This window comes from Nerophis lumbriciformis, linkage group LG19, assembly GCF_033978685.3.
Source record: "Nerophis lumbriciformis linkage group LG19, RoL_Nlum_v2.1, whole genome shotgun sequence".
NCBI lineage: Eukaryota > Metazoa > Chordata > Actinopteri > Syngnathiformes > Syngnathidae > Nerophis > Nerophis lumbriciformis.
The window spans coordinates 17,104,235-17,117,092 of NC_084566.2; the positions used below are offsets into that span (position 1 = coordinate 17,104,235).

At 42.7% G+C, this 12,858-nt stretch overlaps 1 protein-coding gene across 4 annotated transcripts in view; it reads left to right on the top strand.

Annotated features, from left to right (window-relative positions):
• The window catches only part of LOC133618780 (A-type potassium channel modulatory protein DPP6-like), a 243,107-nt gene that overhangs the window by 137,706 nt on the left and 92,543 nt on the right, over positions 1–12,858 (top strand). The window contains exon 1 of one of the 4 annotated variants that reach the window (XM_061979486.1): positions 2,662–3,190. The exons of the other annotated variants lie outside the window; for them this stretch is intronic. Within the exon in view, the coding sequence (XP_061835470.1) occupies positions 3,134–3,190 (57 nt within the window). The 5' untranslated portion in view covers positions 2,662–3,133. Of the gene's footprint in view, positions 1–2,661; positions 3,191–12,858 lie in introns of those variants that run through there. 4 annotated transcript variants of the gene reach the window in all.

Genomic DNA, 12,858 nt, shown 5'->3' on the forward strand with positions numbered 1-12,858 from the left:
GTCCATAGTGGATCTAGTTAATAGTGTGAGAGTCCAGTCCATAGTGGGGCCAGCAGGGGATCATCTTGAGTGGAGACAAGTCAGCAGCGCAGAGACGTAACCAACTGATGCACAGATGAGTGGTCCACCCCGGGTCCCCACTTTGAACAGCTAGCGCTTCATCTGTAGTCAACTAATAACCTCTCTACGCAAGAGAGGGGGGGCAGAGCAGAAAGATGAACTGGTCTAAAAAGGGGATCTATTCAAATGCTAGAGTATACAAATGAGTTTTAAGATGGGACTTAAATGCTTCTACTGAGGTAGCATCTCTAACTGTTACCGGAAGGGCATTCCAGAGTACTGGAGCCCCAATAGAAAACGCTCTATAGCCCGCAGACTTTTTTGGGGCTCTGGAAATCACTAATAAGCCGGAGTTCTTAGAACACAGATTTCTTGCTTAAGTTATTTAAGAGGAACAAGCGGTTGAAAATGGATGGATGGATGGATAACCTGCATTTTTTTCTTCCAATAAATGCGTATCATCCACATGTGCATTAATAAGAATACACTTAAAAAGTTTGAAAACCTTTCTGCGTTTCGCCTCCACACACATCACAGCACCTATTGCGTGGAATCTACGTCTAAGTATTCAAAGGTCCGGGTTCTGATTTTATTAATTTGTATTAGTTACGCTTAATAAACGATTACTGTATGTTTTGGACCATAGAGTGCACCAGATTATAAGGCCTATAAAAGGGTCATTTATTTTTCTAAAGGTAAAACACTTCCTTGTGGTCTACATACAGTAACATGTGATGGTGGTTCTTTGGTCTAAATGTTGCATAGATTATGTTTTACAGATCATCTTCAAGTCGTTTTCTGACAGTCGCTTCAGGATGCACCGTTTTGTGGGCGGTCTTATTTACGTGCCTCCACTTTGACAGCGTTTTCTCCCCGTCATCTTTCTTGTACCGGTAGTTTTTAGCGTTTCCATTGCAAGAAGTTAAAACTGTACGCTACTTTGGATTAGAAATGGCAACAGAGGAGAATGAATACTTTACAACAATAGAATAGAGAAAAAGGAGCTTATTGACTACGGCACGGCTACAATGGTGGACGCGTGCAAACATTTTTGGGACTTATGCAGACCCCAAATACACATCAGCAGGTACCAATAGGTAAGAAAAGTTGCTTTTGCATAATATTTTGAAACAGAACGCCAGATAATGTCCCCGAATAGGTGTCATTTTGGGGTCCTTATTCACACACCATAATGCTCGTATGTGGAAGCACTGTACGTCTGACTACGGTAGCCGTAATGCTCCACGTTCCATAAAACGGTGCAGCTTCGTAGCTTATCAAAGTTGTAGTTAAGCATTTTGACATATTTTTGAGCGCTGTGTATAATGTTCTATACTCTCAATGAAATATCAAAGTTTTGTTGTTGCTTGCTTACTGGTACTTGCTCGCAACATTTACTGAACAAGCGTCAGTCAACCTGCAGTCCACATGTATCTCTTATGTGTGACTGCCATTTACTGGTCACACTTATTACACAGTTTACCAAATAAAATTGCTTCGAAGTTGGTAAACACAACCAGAATGAATACGTAGATTATGTTTTACAGATCATCTTCAAGCCGTTTTCTGACCGTCTCTTTCGGATGCACCGTTTTGTGGGCGGTCTTTTTTATGTGCCTCCACTTTGACAGCGTTTTCTCCCCGTCATCGTTGTTGTACTGGTAGTATTTAGCGCTTCCATAGCGAGTCTGCTGACAATAGGATAGAGAAAAAGGAGCTTATTGACTACGGCACGGCTACAGTGGCGGATGCGCTCAAACATTTTTGGGACTTATGCAGACCCCAAATACACATCAGCAGGTACCAATAGGTAAGAAAAGTTGCTTTTGCGTAATATTGTGAAACAAAACACCAGATAATATATCCCCTAATAGGTGCCATTTAGGGCTTCTTATACACACACCATAATACTCTTATGTTGAAGCACTGTACGTCTGACTACGGCAGCCGTAATGATCCGTGTTTCATAAAACGGTGCGGCATTCGTAGCTTATCAAAGTTGTAGTTAGATTTTTGAGCACTGTGTATAATGTTCTATACCAGGGGTCCCCCAAACTACAGCCCGCGGTCCGGATACGGATCTGTCCAAATCCAATTTCTACCCCTTGTCATTCTCTGTGTGCCATAGCCGCTCAGGCAAATCATATTGTCTAAAAATGCATTTTACCATCGATAACGTGACATCATCACGCTTGGAATATATATATATATATATATATATATATATATATATATATATATATATATATATATATATATATATATATATATATACAGCCTCTCAATGAAATATCAAAGTTTTGGTGTTGCTTGCTTACTGGTACTTGCTCGCGACATTTACTGAACGAGCAACAGTCAACCCGCAGTCCACACGTATCTCTTATGTGTGACTGCCATTTACTGGTCACACTTATCATGACACAATGTACCAAATAAAATTGCTTCAAGGCCGGTAAACACAACCAGACTTAATAAGTACATAAGGCGCACCTGGTTATAAGGCGGAATGTCAAAGTTTGAGAAAATGAAAGGATTTTAAGTGCATCTTTTGGTCCAAAAAATGTGGTAATGAAAGCAACAAAAATATAAATTAATTTTTCTGTACTTGTCAAGGTTACAGTTATGAGGTTGTACAGATAAAAGTAAATATGCTTCACTAACAAAAGGTATATATTTGAAATGGAGCAAACCGTTACACAATCACCTCCCGTGTTGTCTGTATGTATTGTACAGTCGGTAGCCTTCTCTGACATTTACTCCCTAATCCATTAGTGCTTGTTGTCCCGCTTATTCAAATGCGTGAACGACATCAGGTGTGTGACTAGAGGAGAGCACTCACTGAGCTGCAAAGGTAGAGTGAACCTCCCACATGAGTGCGTCAGCCGCTGTCTGCGCCCATTATTTTAGCAAATCACCAGATATCCTTGAACGCCGCTGCTCTCTCTCCTCCCTCCTCCTCCTCCTGCCTCTCGCTCTCCTCTCTCTCACTAGCCTTCATTATTCTGCACCTGTCAGCAGCGGACGCTGCACGTTCATCCATCTTTCGTCTCCTTTTTTTTTTTAATTTACCCCCATGACTTCAGCGAAAGACGCCAACAGGCCGGGGAAAGGGGCTCAGCAGCCGGACCAGGTAGGACAGTCCTCCTCCGTTCCTGTGATCTGTCGCTTTCAATTACATCAGCGGCAGATGTTTCTTATCACATCAGCAAATATTTGACCCAGGGCCAGGTTACTTCTAAAGCTGCTACCGTGGCGCAAATGTCAAAGATGCACAGTATGGAACAGGTAGGGCACAACTTGTGAACTTGTGCCTAAATATTTAATCAACTTATTGTAACCTCAGCTGGAGCTGGGGTCTTGTTGTCCTGGACAAAGGCAGCTTTAAATTTCATGGACCTCATCAGATTTTGGATAAAAGCTGACGATGAGTTAATATGTTATGAATAAATGATGGGGGAGTGTTAAATGATGTGGATGAGGCCAAAGAAAATGTTGCTGTGGTGATGCGTGGACACACACATACACAAAAACATGTTACACAAAATCATCATTGTAGGCTTTGAGGTGCTTCAGTGGTTTTTCAACAGCTTCTATTTTGGTTTTGTTGAACAGCAGTTGTCTGTTGTTGTTGTGGTATTTTCAAGGTCTAAGCATGGGTTATGATTGTCAGTACAAAATTGTTAGTTTTTATCACGGCAGCTTATAAACTAAATATTGTGACATACAGCCAGTACATTTTCATTTATAAATAAATACATGCGTAATGGGTGGAAAATATCAAAATAAAACAAGTCCAATATACTGTAGGGTTGTACGTACGGTATACAAGGAGGACTTTAAGTATGATTAAAGTATGACCCGGTAATTGTGGATCGACACCCAAATTTGGAGTACCACCCAAAATAATGTAAAGTATCCAAACAACAGAAGAATTAGTGCTTATTACATTGTCACAGAAGTTTAGAAAGGACATGTTAAAACATAAAGTAACTACCTTATTTTTCGGACTATAAGTCGCAGTTTTTTTCATAGTTTGGCCGGGCTCCAGTGCGATTTATATATGTTTTATTTATTATGCATTTTCGGCAGGTGCGACTTATACTCCGGTGCAACTTATACTCCGAAAAATACGGTCGATATTAGTAAATGAGCAAGTAGATTCAAGCACTTGTCCCTCATAATTGTGACAAAATAATACAATCAAAAAATGACACAAAATGTTTAACCAAATTAGGAGCCTTTGTAACCTGTTTGCTGACTACTACAAGAGAAGTTGTCTATTATGTTCACTTTATTTACTGTAATGCCAGAATTGTTCTTTAAGAAGCTTTTCTGTTGAAATAAAAAAGTTAAAAGTTAAAGTACCAATGATTGTCACACACACACACACACACGAGGTGTGGCAAAATGATTCTCTGCATTTGACCCATCACCCTTGATCACCCCCTGGGAGGTGAGGTGAGGGGAGCAGTGAGCAGCAGTGGTGGCCGCGCCCGGTAATCATTTTTGGAAGCCAACAATTACATTTTTTGTGGTCCCCTTTATTTTGAAAAAAGTATATTTTTGTACCGCTACCAAAATATTGGTATCGTAGCCACCCTAGTGCAATAAGGTGATTAAACAGAAGTAAAAATAAGGATACGATACATTTAAAAATGAAGACTATGTTGATGTTACTATTAAATATTGCGTATTTAATGTCCATTTAGGGCCCTATTCTCCCTTGTGCTTAAGTGAAAAATGGCTACGCAGCATTCTCCCCCTTGACTTAAGTCTGTCACTGTGCTCCTTCACTCAAGATGCGAAATTTGGGTAGAGCAACATTCAAATGTGGACATTTCCTCTCAAATCTTGCCTTCCTCTAGTTCTACCGTTGACTTTTCCTCCCTTGTGACGTATCATGTTGTAATTGTATGCATGTTCCAAATAAACTCTAAACCAGTGGTTCTTAACCTGGGTTCAATCGAACCCTAGGGGTTCGGTGAGTCGGGCTCAGGGGTTCGGCGGAGGTCAAAACACACCCGACTCATCGTGTAAATAAAAACTTCTCCCTATCGGCGTATTACGGATACGGCAACAGCAGAAGTCAGACTGATTTGCAGGTGTGTAATTTGTTGTGAGTTTATGCACTGTGTTGGTTTTGTTCTTTGAACAAAGTGATGTTCATGCACGGTTCGTTTTGTGCACCAGTAAAAAAACATGGGAACATTTTAGTATGGGGAACATATTCACCATTAATTAGTTGCTTATTAACGTGCAAATTAGTAACATATTGGCTCTTAACTAGTCATTATTAAGTACTTATTAATGCCTTATTCGGCATGGCCTTATTATAACCCTAACCCTCTAACCCTAACCCTAACCAAATAACTTTAAATTAAGTCTTTGTTACTTAGAATATGATCCCCATACTAAAGTGTTACCAAAAACATATAACTTTGTCTTGAATTTGGAAAAAATACAACATTTTATTTTTCACTAAAGAAGGGTTCGGTGAATGAAACTGGTGGGGTTCGGTACCTCCAACAAGGTTAAGAACCACTGCTCTAAACATAACCACGCTCCTGAGGCTGGAATAAGTCGGCTAAAACTTAACCATATAACCGCTGACGTCACCAGTGTGAAAAACGTCACAATTGGGGCAAAATTCTGGGACTAACAGACAATCAATACAAACAATTTTATCTGGAGCGTGACGTGATCTTTGAAATGTATGAATGTTTAGTAGAAAATACATATCTAATGATGCGTCTTTCAAATGATTTGTTAGATTTTTTTTGACTGTCAGCTATCATGTGCCGCCTTGGAATCACACACGCACACACAGACACGCACACACAGACAAACACACAGACAAACACACACACACACACACACACACACACACACACAGACACACCGATTCTTGTATTCGTTACCTTCTTGAGACCTCCGACAAATGCCTACCTCTTTAGGCCCACTCTTTCTAAATATATAAATATTTGTATTTGCAACCTTACTAATATATAGTTATTATGCAAATATAAAAAAGGTAAGCTTTTAGTTAATTAAAAAAATATATATATTTTGATTGTAATTGGTTTTTAATCTTCATTATTTACTTCAAGTTATTACAGTATGTCTTTATATATGTATTTATTTTATTCTTTTAATATATTTTGGCCAAAGGGGGCACATTTCAATTTCTTACACACACTTGTTATTACATACATTGGCCAGAGGGGGAGCACTTTTAAAACCGATACACAGTCAATTTGAAAAATCCCTCCTTTTTAGGACCACTTTAATTTTGATGGATTTCACCACCAGGGGTGCAAATGAGACATTCTCTATTAGATGCAATGGTTTTCCGTATTGGGACCATGATTTCGGTCCCAACTTGTCCACTGGTCCTCATATGGAAGGTACTTTTTCTTCTTGATGTCTCACACACACACACACACACACACACACACACACACACACACACACACACACACACACACACACACACACACACACACACACACACACACACACACACACACACACAAGCACAAACAGCTGCCTAACCCATCCTTAAGTATCATGGCTTCACTGTCATGTCTGTATTATCATGTTTTGTTTTAAGTCATGTTTTGTTTAGTTTCTGTCTTTTCACTCCCTTGTCTGGTCACCATAGCAACCATTGGTTTTCACCTGTCACGTCACGCACCTGTTTCACGTTTTGAGTCACGCACCTGCTTTCACTAATCATGTCCATAGTATTTAAGTTAATTCATTTTCTGTTGTTCGGCCTGACGACATCCCCGCATTTATGCCCCCTGTCACACTCTGTCCTCCGCTGCGCACTTATGTCCATGCCAAGTAAGTTTTGTTTCGATTCATGCCACAGTTAGTGTTTTGTTTAATTGTTCATAGTTTTTTGCCCCCGTGCAAGTCTTTTGTTTTCATTAGTCAAGTTTGTACATCCGCCTTGAGCGCGCCTTTTGTTCGTTTGAGTGTTATTATTAAATTATGTATTTACCTTCATGCCGTGACCAGTCCAATTCACTTGCACCTCGGGAGAACAAACCACACCATAGTCCAAGTCGTGACAGATGTCGTCAGCACAAAAGTTCTCCCGCAAGATTGGACGAAGGAAGGTGGGAGCTCCTGCGCGCGATGGAGGAGGAAACGCTACGCTACTCCTCCGTGGAGCGCAGAGACCAGATGTGGGGGCCAAATGGAGAAATGGTGCCATTGAACTCCGTGTGGCCCCACGACGTTGGCACGTCGCCCCAGCCGCGGAAACGTCGCCCAAGACGGAGGATGTTTGGGAAGACTTCCGCGAGCAGTCAGGACACGTCACTCCCGCAAGCTCCTCCCCCTCCGGGCGGAAGCAGGCTGCTGCCAGCCCCCCTGCTCCAGGATGACGTCACGCCATCACCGGAGGATGACATCACAGAGCAAGATTTTTTTTTCCTCAAATCTCTTTTTTTTCAACCGCTCCCAACCAAAGACTCCATGTCCGTAACAAAACTTTATCAAGATAAGTTTTTAGAATTCAGGTCTAGTCAGTCACAGCCATCCCAATTTCATGCCCCGCCCCCCAAGACTCATGCCCCGCCCCCCAAGACTCAAGTCCCGCCCCCGTCACAATTTTTTTATTTTTTTCCGCCCACACAACCCCAGGTGGGGGATAAAGAAAAATATTGTGGCCAAAATAAAGGGGAAATTTCTGCCCTCCCCCGCCCACCCCTACAGAGAGTTCCAGACCGCAGGGAGCGCGTCTGGTATCCGCCCCTTGAGGGGGGGGCTGGGGTCGGGAGCTGTGTAGGTGGGGTGGCTCGGCATCACCATGCCAAGCCACAGCCTCCCTCACGGCCGCCACCACCAGTCTACCGACCTGTCAAGCCACAGCCTCCAGCACGACCGCCCTCACCAGTCTTCCGACCTGCCAAGCCGCAACCCCCAGCTAGGCCACCTCCACCTGCTCCAAGGCTAGCTCCTCAGCTAGCACCAGTCGCTGCACCTGTTGCCGCACCAAGGCTAGCACCAGCTCCACCACGCCAAGTTCCACGACAGACTCCAGTACCCGCACCACGCCTAGCCGTATCATGCCAAGCTCCGGTACCAGCTCCACGCCGCCAAGCACTGCCTAGCCAAGACCAAGACCCTCCACGACAAGTCCAAGACCAAGACCCTCCACGCCAAGTCCAAGACCAAGACCCTCCACGCCAAGCCCAAGACCCTCCACGCCAAGTGCCGCCAGTCGCAGCTCCACGACGCCAAGTGCCGCCAGTCGCAGCTCCACGACGCCAAGTGCCGCCAGTCGCAGCTCCACGACGCCAAGTGCCGCCAGTCGCAGCTCCACGACGCCAAGTGCCGCCAGTCGCAGCTCCACGACGCCAAGTTCCGCCATGCCAAGACCAAGACCCGCCATGCCAAGACCAAGACCCGCCATGCCAAGACCAAGACCCGCCATGCCAAGACCAAGACCCGCCATGCCAAGACCAAGACCCGCCATGCCAAGACCTAGACCAAGACCCGCCATGCCAAGACCAAGACCAAGACCCGCCATGCCAAGACCAAGACCCGCCATGCCAAGACCAAGACCCGCCATGCCAAGACCAAGACCCGCCATGCCAAGACCAAGACCCGCCATGCCAAGACCAAGACCCACGCCAAGACCAAGACCCACGCCGAGCTTCGCCGCCTGACGCGCCACGCCGAGCTTCGCCGCCTGACTCACCACGCCAAGCCACGCCTGCCAAGTTGTCGACGCGCCTGCCTCCTCGTCGGCCACGGATATGGCCGCTACCTGGTCGCCCGCCACACCAAGTGCGCCCATCTCCCAGTCGGCCACGAATGTGGCCATTCCCTGGGCGCCCGCCTCGCCTGCTGCAGCGGCGTTCCACTCGTCGCCGCCACCTAACTCTGCCCCGGTGGATACGGGGACACGTGGTCTGGCGACCCACCGCCATGTCCCCCTCCTGCCCTCCCATGACTTTTGTTAAGTTTTTTCTTGGACATCTAGTATCTGTCCTTAAGGGAGGGGTTCTGTCATGTCTGTATTATCATGTTTTGTTTTAAGTCATGTTTTGTTTAGTTTCTGTCTTTTCACTCCCTTGTCTGGTCACCATAGCAACCATTGGTTTTCACCTGTCACGTCACGCACCTGTTTCACGTTTTGAGTCACGCACCTGCTTTCACTAATCATGTCCATAGTATTTAAGTTAATTCATTTTCTGTTGTTCGGCCTGACGACATCCCCGCATTTATGCCCCCTGTCACACTCTGTCCTCCGCTGCGCACTTCATGTCCATGCCAAGTAAGTTTTGTTTCGATTCATGCCACAGTTAGTGTTTTGTTTAATTGTTCATAGTTTTTTGCCCCCGTGCAAGTCTTTTGTTTTCATTAGTCAAGTTTGTACATCCGCCTTGAGCGCGCCTTTTGTTCGTTTGAGTGTTATTATTAAATTATGTATTTACCTTCATGCCGTGACCAGTCCAATTCACTTGCACCTCGGGAGAACAAACCACACCATAGTCCAAGTCGTGACATTCACAAACATTTAAATAGTTCAGGCCCAAAAAACGCTAAACGGGATTGCCGTTAATGTGAGCTGTGAGTACCACTAAATAGTTTACACCATTCTCTACTGAGGTAGAATCAATTTTTCCGAAAAAACCCCCACTTATTTTTCGCATTTCACTGTTGAATATTCCGTTTTACTTCAGGAAGCGAAAAGTGCCCTGTTGTCTTTTGGCACAGCCAGACAAATTTATCAGGACCAATCAGTGCATCGAATTTTGATGAAGTCATCCAACAGCTTTGTGTCTGTTTTGTCGCGATTTTAGCGAAAATAAAGCATCAATAATGACGAACTTTGATGAAATCAGTGAGCTTGTGGTACCCTGGCCTAAGGGGTGCAAAAAGAGAAGCGGTCGACACAGTACAGTGGGTGAAATGCTGTCTATTGCCAGTGTACATAATGTACAGGATACGTGTGTAGCTACTACTCTCTCGAATGACGAACTGATGGTGTGTTAACTCTGCTGTTGATGTCTTGTGATGCGGTTGTCAATGGAATGATGTCAATGTAAACCCTGGACCTCCTGTCCAGCGGTCACTCAAAAACTGTGCTTTTTGGATGAAATTAATTAGTTACAGTGGTGGAATAAGCATTCCTTTGGAAAAAAAAAAAAAAAAGTTATGTTTGCAAAGAAACTATGTTTGGAGGTATGTGTTTTTGCTGCAAAATTTTTACAAAATTCTCAAAATTTTGTAATGTGCATTTTTCAAATTGGGAGTCACATTTTGGTTGATGGAAACGATTCAATTGCAACGCACATGAGCAGAATGGCTGTTTCCTGAAAAGCTCCACAAAAACATTGATTTGCTTATAACAAGGAATAATGAAGATACAGTATCTGTTTTTGCATCTGAACTCACTTGTACTAAGCAAAACTCTTAACATTACAAATAACATCAGGGTGGTTATAGTGACAAGTAAACAAAGTTTGATCTACAGAGTTACATCCAGCCAGGAAAAAGACCATTTTGCCTGTACACACACACGCACACACACACTCACACACACACACACACACACACACACACACACACACAACATCACCATTGCGACACATACGGTACCACATATGTCGTAGCTTGGATGCATACAGCCTTTTACAATTTTAAGTAGGGATGTCCGATAATGGCTTTTTGCCGATATTCCGATATTGTCCAACTCTTTAATTACCGATACCGATATCAACCGATACCGATATCAACCAATATATACAGTCGTGGAATTAACACATTATTATGCCTAATTTGGACAATCAGGTATTGTGAAGATAAGGTACTTTTAAAAAAAATTAATAAAATAAAATAAGATAATTAAATTAAAAACATTTTCTTGAATAAAAAGAGTGGCCGTGCCAGCAACTTGAGGGTTGCAGGTTTGATTCCCGCTTCCGCCATCCTAGTCGCTGCCGTTGTGTCCTTGGGCAAGACACTTTACCCACCTGCTCCCAGTGCCTCCCACACCGATTTAAATGTAACTTAGATATTGGGTTTCACTATGTAAAGCGCTTTGAGTCACTAGAGAAAAGCGCTATATAAATATAATTCACTTCACTTCACTTATAAAAACATAGAATACATAGAAACTAGTAATTAATGAAAATGAGTAAAATTAACTGTTAAAGGTTAGTACTATTAGTGGACCAGCAGCACGCACAATCTTGTGTGCTTACGGACTGTATCCCTTGCAGACTGTATTGATATATATTGATATATAATGTAGGAACCAGAATATTAATAACAGAAAGAAACAACCCTTTTGTGTGAATGAGTGTAAATGGGGGAGGGAGGTTTTTTGGGTTGGTGCACTAATTGTAAGTGTATCTTGTGTTTTTGTTGATTTAATAAAAACAATTTTTAAAAACCTAAAAAAAAAAACGATACCGTTAATAAAAAAAACGATACCGAAAATTTCCGATATTACATTTTAAAGCATTTATCGGCCGATAATATCGGCAGGCCGATATTAGCGGACATCTTTAATTTTTTGCGTATATTTTTACTGTAAATCTTGTTTTTAACAGTGTATTACTGTAAATGGAAAGACGGTACATTTGTTTTTACGGTAGAAAAACTGGCAGCTAAGTTGCCAGAATAAAAAAGGAACACGTGCTGTTTTTTCATTAACAATATAATGTTGTAAAAAAACGATGTAAATTTAATAGTAAAATTCTGGCAACTAAGCTGTCAGCTTTTTCCGTTAAAACCACCCCAAAAAAACAGTGGTACTGTTTTTCCATTTACCATAAAATGTTGTAAAAAATAAAAAAAAAACACTATATTTTACAGTAAAATGTTGTAAATGTAAAGTTTTTACTGTAAAATCGACAGTCTACTTAAAACAATTTATATAATTAATAATGCAATCCAGAGGCATATTCATACATTATTCACTGTGACAAGCCTCTGATGGCAGCCATAACTGCCATGTGGCCCTCAATGAAAACCAGTTTGACATCCCTGTGATAAGGTAATACCAGCGCCACTATGTGGTGTATTTGTCAAAAATATAATAGCACACGCAACAGAGGAGGCTGCATGTTTTGACAATGGTTCACTCTTCTTGTGTGCAGCGGTTCAGAGGCGCTCACTTACACAAGGAACACTTCAACGTCTCTCCTCGGTTTCTTGAATGGCTCACGCTTGAATGTTTCAAATGTTTTTTTTAATGCATCCTACTCTCACATGTATGAGTCATGCTGAATCAATCACCATACATAATCCTCCTAAAATGGGCCATACAGTGTGAGACTTGCAAATGAGGCTCTCAGGGGCTGAGAAGCATTGATCTGCGTTTGTGTGACCGACTTCAGCTCAAATTCTCTTATTCTCACAATCAAGTTAGTTGGCAGCGCCGCCATTGGCAGTGAAATGATTTCCCTTCCTTAGCGCATCAACGTTGACCTTGCTCATTGTCACCATTAAGTCATGCAGGGATATCATAGCGCAGGAAGTTGAGAGACACAGAACTCTCTCAACAATAACTAGACGATTCAAGCTTAGCGTGAAGAAGGCAGATGTCTCCATTAGCGGGCACAGGAGAGGATGCATCTGCGCTTTCCTTCTCTGATACTTCATCACTCGCTCTTTTGTTTTGAACTGCATGCTGAGTGTGATGCTTTGAAGGCAACCAGGGGCAAGACTCAAGTATACTGATTGTCTTCCTCAACAGTCACTGTAGTGCATATAACCACAATGTAGTAGGGGAGAACGGGGTAACTTATTTAGTGTTCTCAAAGTATTATA